At 48.9% G+C, this 12740-nt stretch overlaps 1 protein-coding gene and 1 long non-coding RNA gene across 2 annotated transcripts; one reads left to right on the top strand and one right to left on the bottom strand.

Moving 5' to 3' along the window:
- Positions 1–9656: 9656 nt before the first annotated feature.
- LOC122378034 lies at positions 9657–10156 on the bottom strand. Its single transcript, XR_006255956.1, has 2 exons — positions 10026–10156; positions 9657–9748 (listed from the first exon to the last, which is right to left on the bottom strand). It is a non-coding gene; the product is annotated as an uncharacterized LOC122378034 (long non-coding RNA).
- A 975-nt stretch (positions 10157–11131) lies between these two features.
- On the top strand, positions 11132–12346 carry LOC122378018 (techylectin-5B-like). Its single transcript, XM_043358726.1, has one exon. It carries the CDS (start codon positions 11132–11134, stop codon positions 12344–12346), a length of 1215 nt encoding a protein of 404 aa, XP_043214661.1.
- The last annotated feature ends 394 nt before the right edge of the window (positions 12347–12740 follow it).

The following is a 12740-nucleotide window of genomic DNA, read 5'->3' as shown; positions in this document are numbered from 1 at the left end:
TTCCTGGAGCGGCACGACTCAATCATCGTGTTTTGTGAGCTGCTGCCCGCCGTCATCATGTGCCTGGAGGAGATGCAATCGTGGCACTCAAGTGACACTCGCTCAAGAGCCGCTCAACTGCTCGGCTCGCTGCGGTCGCCCTCCTTCCTGGTGGCGCTGTTCACACTGGAAGTCGTCAGTGCCGCCCTGCTGCCGGTGTCCCGCGCGCTCCAGGCCAAGAGCATCGACGTGGCGACTGCAGCGCAGGGCCTGGACGCCTGTATCGAAACACTGCAGCGCTGGAGAGATGAGCCGGAGGAGCAAGTGGCGAACATCCTCAGAAGGGCTGATGCAGTGGCTGACGACCTCGGCGTGACAATCGCTCCTCCCCGGTGCCCTGCCCGGGCAACGCACCGTGCGAACGCTGGCAACTGCGGAGACCGTGCCTCATACTACCGTGTCAACTGCTTTTTGCCGCTTCTCAGCGGCACTTTGGAGCAGATGAGGGCGCGCTTTGGCCAGAACCAGCAAGTCTCCCTAAAGCTATGTGGGCTCCTCCCAGCGCAGCTGAAGCCATGGACAGAGGTGGAGGCAGTCATCCTGCGATACAGGCAGCTCTTGGACAACGAAGAAGTGGTCAAGGCGGAGCACAGCATTTGGCTCTCAATGTGGAAGGATGCCGAGGAAGAGCGACCCGGCTGTGCAGTGGCGGCCCTGGAAAAGTGTCCCCAGCAACTCCTGCCAAACATCAGCGTGCTGCTGCAGATCCTGGCCGCACTCCCAGTCTCCACCGCAGAGCCGGAGCGCTTCTTCAGCCGGGTGAACCTGGCGGCCACCGCGATTCGCGCCTCAATGTCTGAGAAACGTTTGGAGGCTATCTGTCTGCTGCAGGTCTACAGGCGGTGTCCAGACCTGACGGTGGAGACCGTACTGCAGGAGTTTTCAAAAAAGCCGCGCAAGAAAACTTTCGTGCTGTAGGTAGGTCACGGCACCGGACACGCAGACTAGACCATAGCAGTCGATACCGATACCCGTCACCGTCACCAGTGCCGTGTCCGCCGTCTTGGTCTCCGGCTGGCGGCTGCTACTGTCGTGCGTAGATCGATAGGCGTTATCACAAGTGTATTCGCGGCCATTGGGGCGACGTAAGAAAAGAAGAAAACAACTGGCCCCAAGAACTTTAAATTATCACTTAGCATGCACCTTTTCCTTGATATGTAGAGAATTTACCATTAATTGTTAGAGAAAATTGCATTTAAAATCTTCCATTTTTTTTCATCGTTTGCACAGTATGTTCTTTTACTAAGCTAGAAACACTAATTAGAAATAGTTCCCGCATCATCAAGAACAATAGGGAAGGCTTGAAGTGAATACAATAACCCGCGCCCTGCTGGGGGGTGTTTGAACACCCCCCCTTGTGGTTTTTCGCGAATATCTCAAAAACGGGGGCGCGGAGCGCCGCCGTTTTTGGTACACCTTATCATACATCAATTCTACACATGTTGTGAAAATTTCAGACCAAGGTCATCCAAGGTCAGGTCACCAGGTCACTTGAAGTGACCTCACCTCATAAAAAGTTTCAACGTCTGTCATAGCTACACCGAGTGACCGATCGCTTTGAAACTTTCAGCGATTGCTAAGAGCAATAGCATGTACAAAATGTATATCTCAGAATTTTGATATCGATGACCTAAGGTCAGGTCAATTTTGCGACCTCCCCATTATAAGTCAATGGGAGAAAATTGAAATGCGCCTCTTTTGGACGAAAGACATTATAAACACTCCCAAACACTGAATTACAAGTGGTTTAGACACACTGAACATCAAAGTGGTGTCCGTGACCCCTGTTCATGCCCTGAGGTCATCTTAGGTCACGAATGGTATCTAACAGTTTTTCGCAAATAACTTTTGTTAGAGGCATGCTAGAGCGATGAAAACGCCTTAGATGTGTTCAGCTCGACGATACGGATCGACTGATATGCAACATGACCCTTTCCGGTCAGGTCATGACCTTGACCTGAGGTCAAATTTTCAAGTTGACCTTTCAAGGTCAAGTTATAGTTCATTCGATGCGTCTTGACGAGAGGAACACGATGCAGGTAAAAGTAAGCTCGTACAAGGCTTGGGTCAAAAGTTATTGCAGAAAAACTGATTCCGAAAATATCGGCTATTTTTGCAGTTTTTGCCCCCTGCAGGCAAAACCGTTGACGTTAGGTCAAATCTGAGAGAATTACTCAGAAAGGGCGTTATTAGGGCTATCGAATGCGCTTTTCCGCGGCGCTGTAGCTCTATTGGTTCCCGAGTTATGCGTTGGCTTCTTGGAAATTTTCGACATTCGACCTGGAAATCGGCGAAATTTTGCCTTCAATGACCTCTGGTGACCTGACCTTTGACCTGACCAAAAAATTGACTGAAGTGATTTCCTCATTATTTTTGACGCTCTTTCGAACGCCGCCTTCCGCGTATCGCTACGTGGCCCAGGAGCCGAGTTAGAAGGGGGGGGGGTGTTCAAACACCCCCCCCCCCCCAGCAGGGCGTGGAAATCCAGGACCCCCAGCCGGGCGCGGGATAATCTAAACGGTTTTGTAATCCATGTGAAGACACTTCTAAAATTGCCTGTAGAAATATTAAAGGCAAAAGTTCAACTTTTTCACAAGACGGATGGCTATAAACCTATTCAACGTGTGACAACTCAGCCGGTATTTCGTCGCCTACAGCCCAGCTTTCCCTAGTGACCGATAGAGGCGCTGCTATCGATGTCCGCCCGTGCCGCCTAACGAGTGGGACCTACTGTATCTAAGGTCACGCTTTCGTATCTAAAAATATTGATTACACTTAAGTGTCGGAAATACTATTGCAACGATTTGGTAGGTCACTACAACGATTTAGGTGGACGCATTTTGCTGGCCAGTGCAATCGAAAACAGTATAGGCGATGACAGTGGTGCGCACTGGATCCGTGGAAGATGCTATTCAAGTTATGAATGCATTGGTAGCATTCGTGATAACCTATTTGTCACATCGACAACTGACAAGCCTTAAACAAACATTGCAAAAGACCTGACACTTACTAAAAGGTTGTAATTATAGGTTGAATCGAATGTCAAAAACGGATTTCCTTAGATACAGTGCAATCGTTTCTTAGTGACTAGCTGAGTCCTTGCCACCTTAAATTTTTGGCGCCCCTGTGCTGTGGAAGGCGCCCCCTGTTTGACTTGCCGCCCCCCCCCCTCTCGAAAAATCCTGGATCCGCCACTGCATGGCAGATCAGACAGTTTAAGTTATTTAAGGAAATACAATTGCATATTAGTTATGAAGCATTTATTGCGATTATTTTATTCAATCCTCACTGTATAAGGGGGAGGGTCGAACGGACCCCTCGGTTTTTTCGCGAATAACTCGCTTAAAAAGCAGCTGTTCGCCACGAAACTTAAAACAACCCTTGGTGACGACCGGCAAGAAACTAAAGGGGGATGGGCAAAAAATGACCCCCCACCGCTTGGAAGGTTAATCAATGTTACACCTACCCTAAAAATTTCATGACCATCTCGAGACCATGTTTGGCCGGAATCGAGATTCGGCGTATATGTCGGCTCGCATTACAATTAGCCGCGCGTTTGCACTTGTATCGTGGTTTCAAGCGTTCAGACATGTGATATGATGTTAGTCCCATGCATTAACCCGCGCCCCAGTGGCGGTCTCAGCCAACTTCGCCCTAGTGGGGGGGGGGGGGGCATATGTTACCACCCACCTCTAACTCAAAAACTAAGAGGGCTAGAAAGACGCGGTAAAAAGTAGTCGATAGCTCTCAGTGCGTACGTTTGAAAGTATTTCGGCCATTTTTCATCTTCGAGCAATATTGAGGTCACTGGAGGTCATCAAAGGTCAAAATTTGCCTAATGTCATCATATTTTTCAGAAAACATGCATTTATCTCAGGAACTATGATAGCTAGAAAAACGCATGAAACTCAATCGATAGCTTGTTAACTGTTCTTTTGATAAGGTCATCATCAAAATTGACCTCAGGTCAACGATTTAGCCTCCAGAGAGCAAAAACTCCAAAAATAGCTGTTTTTACGTTAAGTGTTTTTCGACAATAACTTTTGACTAAAAAAGTCACGACATTTCTATTGCCAGAGTCGTGTTCCTCTCGCCGAGACGCGTCAAATGAACTATAATTTGACCTTGAAAGGTCAACTTGAAAATTTGATCTCAGGTCAAGGTCATGACCTGACCGGAAAAGGTCATGTTGCATATCATTCGATGCGTCTCAACAAGACAAACACAATGAGACCATCCCCAGCGTCCTATCTCTTCCCAATCGAGAGTTATTTGCAAAAACCTGTTTGTAGCCTCAAATGACCTCGGATGACCTTTTTAGAGGCTATCAGCAAAAAAGACACCTTGTCGTCACGGATGGTCCAAATCATTGTGATTCTGAAATATTTGGACTGTTCCTATGCGTACACACGGATCTAGAGGCATTTTCATTTTTCTCCATTGACTTAACCCGCGCACCGACGGGGGGGCGGATATCCGCCCCCCCCCTGAGGTTTTTCGCGAATAGCGGGAAAACCGCGGCGAGTAGCCGCGAAATTTGGTATGACTATTCCCTCATCAATTTTACACATGGTGTGCAAGTTTGAACCTCCTACCTTTCAAGGTCAGGTCACCAGGTCACTTTGAATGACCCAACCTCAAGTCACTTTTTTGCAACTTTGTAGCACCGTGCCAGAGCTACAGTAGATGTCGGGGTATCAATACCATAGCAATTTTATAAATTAACTTTCAAAATGCTTGCCTTTTACTGGCAAAATAACTTTCTAGTATTGGGTCAACATAGTAGCAGTAGGAACCATATCTGGCAAAACCCCAATCCCTACATACAGCAGAATAGCAGCCACCAGGTGTCGCCACAGTCGCAGCACAGATGTCGCGCGCGTCGCCAATCGCCACACTACCGATTTCCATAAGGACGCATATGTACGGATATGTAATAGAAAGTGGCCCTTGAGGATTACGCTAACATCCTTTGCTTATAAGGTCGATGGTTGGAAATTGGGAGGGGCCCGGCTATGTTCGACCACCAGGATATGGCTTTATCACATGACGAGGAACATGCTGATAGGCGTTTTATGTGTCATATAGCACATCAGTATTTTTAATAATTTTTCAAAAATAGCCGTTCTGCCGTATCTTTCAGTGCAAGGTGTCGTCGGTCATCCCCGACGTTACGTCACGCCGGGGATAGCCTGATTTTTCTACTAGACTTCGACGCCCCCTGTCATGACCCATGTGTCTAGTCAACACCTCTACTCGGTGATCGCCGGAAGCTGCGAAGGGGCACCGCAGTATTTACGAAGTCTTATTGCCGTGAACACGCAATGTTTAGGCCACAGTCAGCTGCTACAGCCTTTAGAGCCACGCCTCCACCAAGATGGCCAGCTCTGCTCAATGCTGGAAGAAGGGACTTGTTGTCTCGCGGAACGAGCCTATCACGGTTGTCCACGAGAAGCTGAATGACGCTTAATATCTTCAGTTATGACATCTGGTACTTTGTTGCATCGTTTCCCATTTGTCATCGTGATGTCCAGCTTGCCATGTGGCTGACGCTCCAACTTTCCCATTGACTTCAGGATTTTGTCCGTGGTTTCATTTTTGTGTTGGTCACGTTGAAGCCGAGACCGCGGGAAAATACGAGAAGCCTCGGTGGGTCTTCTTTTGTTGAGAAGTAGAACTATCAAGCGCGCGAGTACGGTCTTGCGTACTGAAAAATATTCCGCTCTAGTCGATATGCCCATCTCTAACTGGGCCAACAGCTGGGATTTGCAGCAGTCCGTGAACCTCTTCAGATAAAGATGCAAGACATTGCAACAAAAAATTACCCAACGTTTCGTTTATTATAACTTTTCAAGGGTAATGAAATGACACGCATATATCTACGAGAACATGGGATGTGTAACAGCGCAGTATCCTCGAAGTATCACTCAGAGGTATAAAAAACTTCCTACTCGCTTACATTGTAGGCGACAGAAGTTGACACGCACCAGAGACATTTGGTGAGAAAGTCACGTAAATGGTGAACACTCTGCATCGCATTTGTTGACGGCACACTGCTAGCGGACACACTAACCAGCCAATCCAAGCACCTCCTCAAAATGACGCTTAAAACACACTTCAAAAACAGGTACCGGTAAGGCGAAATTGTGTCTTCCTCTGTGTGTCTGTTGTGTCTTCCCTCGCCCGTGTAGGGAGGAAGGGTCGAACAGACCCCTCGGTTTTTCGCGATTAACGCATAAAAAGTGGTTAATTGCGACGAAACTTTAAGTACCCACGAGGTAGTCCATTTTACATCTACCGTAAAAATTTAATTACCCTGACCCAAGTGACCTTTGACCTGTAATCTATTTCTCGAGACCATGTTTGGCCGGAATCGCGATTCGGCGTATGTTGGCACGCATTAGCCGCGCGTTTGCTGTCTTTTCGTGGTTTCAAGCGCTGAAACATGTGATATGATGTTGGTCCCATGCATTTGGATGGTTGTCAAGGTCACCTGAAGGTCAGGTCAGGCATTGTTTTTTGATGACCTCAGACCACTTTTTCGAGTTTTGCATGTTTCTAGGCTAGTTTTTGGAGCTGAAATAGAAATTAGCAGCCTTTTGAACATGTACGAAGTGCTTTTGCTGCCTTCATAACATGTTACGGAGCTGTCAGAGGCGGTTGACACGTACTGCGAATACCCGGCAGGACCACTACTGGTTGACCCGACCCGACCTGACCTTAATGCATGAAGACATCTTCTGGGATCAAAACTAACACGATATTCGTGATCAGCACCCCGGAAAAGCTTAGCCACAGTTACTTCGCTCTAACAGGTCCCAATTGTCCGGATTTTGGGGTCATTGACCTGACAGGTCAATCTAACAGGTCAATTTAAGCTTCTAGGTCAACCAATGACCTAGAACCTTAAACTGGGTATCATCGTCTTCCTCTCGTCATGGGCAGCACGCTCGTGTTGTCCGCGAAGCTCTAGCTCGATCAGCGGCCAAACTGCGAGGGGCGGGGTCCAACGAATCCCTTCCCCTTAACGTTCGCGGCTGGCAAAACGCCAATACCGGCCAGGGTTAAATCCATATACATTCAGACATGAAACAAGAACACTCCTGAACTTGAAATTCCCCCCTGGCTAATAGTGTTAACCCTCGACCGCATAATGGGGGGGGGGTGGTTGCCACCCCCCCCAGGTAGTTTTTCTGCTTTGCACTCAACATTTTTAGAGCTAGAAGTCTGATTTTTCGTATAGCTACTCTTCTATCCTTTTTTGATGTCATTGTCCACTGAAAATTTCAAGTTTCTGTTACTTTTGGCTTTGGAGATATGACCTTGTTCTTCAGATCATGTCATGACCCAAATGACAAATACCTAATATCTTGCGTTGGCTATCGATCTTGTGAGCTTTTGACACCTTGATTTCGGCCTTTTTGCCAGTTTTACCTCTCACCTATCATGGAACATGTTGTTCGACGATGTGCATATGTCAAGGTCAGGGTCAAGGTCAACCTTGGTCATCTAAAATCATTGCGTTTTAGGCAAGCTGAATTTACTTTTCGTGAAGTTTCTTTGACTGTATTTTTGGTAAAACCTTCTCATTTCATGATCTCATGTAATACGGACACATAACAATCGGTACACACATCAGTATACACACAGACACACACAGCCATACAAACACGTATCATTTACCTTGACCTTACGTGACCTGACATGACCTCAGCAGCAAAAACCTGGTCGGATAGTGCGACAAAGAGGTTCTAGCTGGCTTGACGCCACAACACGGCATCGTCATCGGTATATGATGAGCAGCGCACTTGACATCCAACGGTGACCCAAAACAGCAACATTTTTTAGTTTGACATGACCTGGAAGGTCAATGACTGACCTGAGAAGGTAAAACTGGGTATCACTGGATTTGTCTCCTCCTAAGGAATCTTTTTGGTCCTTACCGCGAAGCTCTATCTCCTACAGGAAAGAAATGGCGCGGTAGGAGGATAGGGTGGCAACCCCCCCCCCCCCCATGTGCGTTCTAGAATGGGAAAATGGCATGTGCGGACGAGGGTTAATGAAGAAGCTTCAGCTATTAAGAAGCTTCTGAAATCTCTCAAGCTGAAGTTGATTACCTCAGTGTTGCTATGATCATCCCTCAGTTTTCTGACAAGAATCACACATTTGGCCATGGCAAACGCTGAAAATACTTTTTTCCTTAAAATTGATGATCCAGAGGGTACTGAAAGGTTCGTCGCGATCGGCCGCTTTATACGCGAGTTATTTGCGAAAAAAACCGTAGAGGGGGGGGGGGGGCTGCATCAACCCTGTGCCGGCGAGGGTTAACATAAACCAATGACGTGGTTCATTTTTCTACCAATTGTGAGCGCAACTTTCGAAAATCGAAACAAGAATGTTTTGACCGATGACATCCCATTCCACAGCTATGGCTGCTCCGGCGTCATGAACTAATGACGTAATCTCATGCATTGGATACATCTAATCGTGCCATGGTCTGCCCATGATTCGTATTTTGTTTCGAATGAAACGCTTCATTGCGCGCGGATCAGGCTGCCAAACTCTGGTTGGCATATTTTTTCACGCTTTCCCCTAGGTCATTGCATCATCAAAGCAATATTTCAGTTTTTCAGCATAGGAAGTTTGAGAATATTTATTTATTTTTCTTGACTATGTCTTGGGGGAGGGGCCAAAACATGGGGGGATGAGCCGCCAAAACATGCCCCCCCGCCTTGGGGAGGGGGCATGGCCCCGTAAGCCCCCCTGGATCCGCCCTTGGAAGTATGTAGCTTGGTGTGCCTGATAATTGTTTTTATCTTTTGTTGAGTATCTATCAACCAACCAGGACTTTCCGGACACCCTGTACATCCACCGGGTACCCAGCTCGCAACGTATCTTGGAGAATGGAGAGACGAAATAAAATAGGCATAGTATTATTTATTATACAGGGTGTCCCAAAAGTAAGGTCATTATTTAAAACTTAAATATCTCGAGAAGTAAGAGTCCGAATCACTTCCAATTTTGAACACGTGCAAGGTACATCCATAAAATTATTTTCTTGCATGCTTAAACCATTTTTTATCATAACTACACCGAGCAGTAGGCATAAAACTGAGAAGGTCGAAATTCAACTCTTAGAGAGGGTCCGTCATTAAAACAAAGGGTAAATACCGCCCAGTTTTCGGCCCTAAGCAGACCCTATCAGCTCGCCCTATCTCTGAACTCATGCATAGTTTCGCCTCAATCGGTAAAATGTCAGAAAAAAGGTATAATGTACGTACAGGGCATGTATACTTAGCCACCTGTGCTTCGAGGTCCTGAGGACGACAGCAGGAATCGGGTGACAATAAATCAAGAGAGGTGGCCGAGAGTCCTCCCAGTGGTTCTTCCGCTCGTCGCAACGCAGCTGTGCCGACACCATCAACCAGCAGTGGTTTCAGCAGGATGTATACTATGCTTGCCCCGTCCTGAAGATTATGCATTGTCTCCGAGAGTGGATGTGAGATCGCGTAATTTTCAGTCAGGGCAACGCCATTGAATGGCCTCCGCGGTCACCTGACGTTACACCTTCTGATGCGGCCTCCGCCACCACCGTCAATCAAACTCAAACTACTGGATGCATTGGGATAGGGCACATGTATTGGGATCCAGTAATGTGGGGTAATGACAGAGAACCTTGGGTTGGTAACACCACAGTCACCGTAAAAACCTGTCAATCACACACATGAGAAAATGGGTTAAAATAATGCTCTCTCAGCAATAAAGCGCACACATTCACACTCACATACACACTTCGCGTTAAATGTGACACATGAAAATGTGGCGAACGTTCAGTCGAAACTTTGGTAAACGCATGATAAATAATCGAAACCAGTACGCTTGTACTTTGTAACAGAATGATAGCGCGAAAAAATTATTAACACATGGTGAAGCCAAATCGCGACGAACGATACAACGGAAATGACTAGAGAAAAATAGAAACGTACTCTTTCCAGGTACCTCGAGTGACAACAGTGTGCTGTCTCCACAGTCACTCCTTCCAGTCGCTCAATGCGCAACAAAGAAACAAACAAATAGCCGCCCAGCTCAATTAGCACTCATTCAATGGCTGGCGAACCTGCATATGAGGAGAAACCAAAGTCAGATACAACTGTTACGCAGTTACACCTTCATATTTTTATTCTCTGGGTACACAACGGAAAGGTTGTCTTTTAGGACAACCCAACGAGCCGGGAAGAACTAAAGGATGATCCCTCCGAGCAAACATAAGCGGCATCTCACCAGAGAATCGCTCCAGAATAGTGGAGGAAGTAAAACGCAGTCTATTCGTGCACGCGGCCCGAAATGGTAGCCATGTAGAAAAGCAGCAAATGTGGGGCTACGAGCCAATGTATTGACTCATATGTATATCAGAATAAAATGTTATAAAATGCTCTTTCATATGATGTCCTATTTATTTCTATCCATCGCGTATTTTTAGCGGTGTGGCCAAAACAAATGATGACCTTACTTTTGGGACACCCTGTACATTGGAGGCATTTAAATTGAAGACGCATAGGGTAGATTTCTGGAATAAATTGACCACGCAGTCGGCAGTCGCCAGCGCGCAGTCGGCAGTGTCCAGGAATTAAACTGAATGCCCGTGACGTTTTCAGCGTTTGCCCGTCGATGGCCGCGGGGATTTCAGACTGACTGGGCTGCGCAGCGTCTCGTATTCCCAGCGTCACTGTCTGCAGACAGCTCCGACAACCACTGGAAATACCAGCGGCCGGCCTCCCTTTACGAGCATGAATGGCCGTGACGTATTTCAATGGCATCTGGACTTCAAACTCACAGCGGTGCGGCACACGGACCGCGTGTTGAGATTCGACAGTTCTGCGCTCGCTCCGGGGTCGAATGTTTATCAGCAGAGGCGCGAAGTCCGGTCGGGACTACGGTACTACGAATATGATCGCAGTTGGAGTCTGGGAACCCCGCGAGAGTTCCAGTAACGGACAGTCTGCTGGTATAAAAGCCAAGTGCACTGATGCAGCCGCAGAAGTAGCGGTAGGCTCAGCCTTTGCAGTGCAGCGGGACGAGGTGGCTGCTCAAGATGTGGCTGCTGGCGTGGCTCCTGCTGGTCGAGGGTTTGGCTGCTGAGCGGGTCGGGGCGCACGACATCCCGCTGGAGAGCGGCCTCGGCGCGGTCCCGGAGTCGTCGGCCGCTCTGTCGGACCGGCTACAGAGGATGGACGAGCGTCTGATCCAGCTGGCCGCCCGTCTGGAGTCGCTGACGCACACGGTGGACACGCAGCTGGCCCAGCTGGATAACAGCGTGCTGCAGCTGTACAGGGAGCTGGGCAGCGGCCGGCTGACCGAGGCCGCCGCCGAGCTGCGCGGGCTGCTGCAGGAGGCCCGGGTGGCGCCCGCCGACCCGCAGCTGGTCAGCACCCTCAGCCAGGAGATCCGCCAGTCGGAGCAGCTGCTGCAGGCGCAACTCAACGACACGCAGCAGCGGCTGGTGACGCTGCTGCAGGAGGGCCGGCCCGCCGCCGCCTCCCCCGCCACCACGACTGTGATCGTGGAGCGGTGCAGCTTCCCGGACCAGTTCCAGCGGACGGACGGCTGGCGGCCGGCCGACTGCGCGGCCGTCCAGCAGCGCCACCAGCGCAGCGGCGTCTACACCATCTACCCGCCCGTCTGCGGCAACGGCGGCGGCATCCGCGTCTACTGCGACATGGACACGGACGGCGGCGGCTGGACCGTGCTGCTGAGGCGCGCCGACCTCCCCGACCACCAGGACTTCGACCTCGGCTGGGACAGCTACAAGTGGGGCTTCGGCAACCTCAGCGCCGAGTTCTGGCTGGGCAACGAGTACATGAGCCTGCTGACCAGCATGGAGCAGATGCAGCTCCGTGTGGATCTGAAGGACTGGGGGAACGCCTCTGCCACCGCCAGTTACACGCCGTTTTCCATCGGCTCCGAGCAGCAAAAGTATGCACTGAAGGTCGGCAAGTACGAGGGGAACGCCGGCGACGCCCTGACTTATTACAACACCATGGCGTTTACTACCAAAGACCGCGATAACGACAAGTGGAGTAAGAACTGCGCCCAACACTACCAGCACGCTTGGTGGAACAAGTCTTGCCTGCACTCGACACTCACGGGACCGTACAAGAAGGGCGCTCTGAAAAGCAGCTGGGCAGGAGTGACCTGGAAACAGTGGAAGGGCGATAGGTATTCGTTGAAGCACGTTGAGCTCAAGATGAGACCGGTCAACTACATGACCTGGTGTCACAAACTGGCTCAGGAAGGCGTCAGCGAGTGAGGTCTGGCCCACCCGATGACGCGTAACATGTCATCTGACGTGGAATATCAAAGACCAGCTAAACACATCAGGTCTCCTTTCAACGAATGTTTTTTGTCTGTAGGCAGTGTAAACTATATTATTATTAATATTGCTCGTGCAATGTCACGAGAACTTATGTGTGACATTAGAAGCAGGTCGTTAAACAGGGACTCGATTGAACCGTTTGACCAAGGACGTTGCTTCATTTTACTCCTATTGATTTTCGCCTTGTTTGTAATACATATATACTTAGTACATACCTATGTCTGATATACCTGATCGATTATTTTGCATGAATCATTAAGTACTTAGGTCAAGGTCTGTATCTGGTAGCAGAGGTATGTTTTGACCCTTAACCCGGGCAACGACGGGG

This window comes from Amphibalanus amphitrite, unplaced genomic scaffold, assembly GCF_019059575.1.
Source record: "Amphibalanus amphitrite isolate SeventyFive unplaced genomic scaffold, NRLGWU_Aamphi_draft 000054F_arrow, whole genome shotgun sequence".
In the NCBI taxonomy this organism is placed as follows: domain Eukaryota; kingdom Metazoa; phylum Arthropoda; class Thecostraca; order Balanomorpha; family Balanidae; genus Amphibalanus; species Amphibalanus amphitrite.
Note: the sequence above shows the minus strand (reverse complement) of the source record. Positions and strands in the feature narration are given on the sequence as shown.

Coding starts and splice junctions, on each gene's coding strand:
- LOC122378018 (XM_043358726.1), top strand. CDS start 11,132: ATGTGGCTGCTGGCGTGGCTCCTGCTGGTCGAGGGTTTGGCTGCTGAG.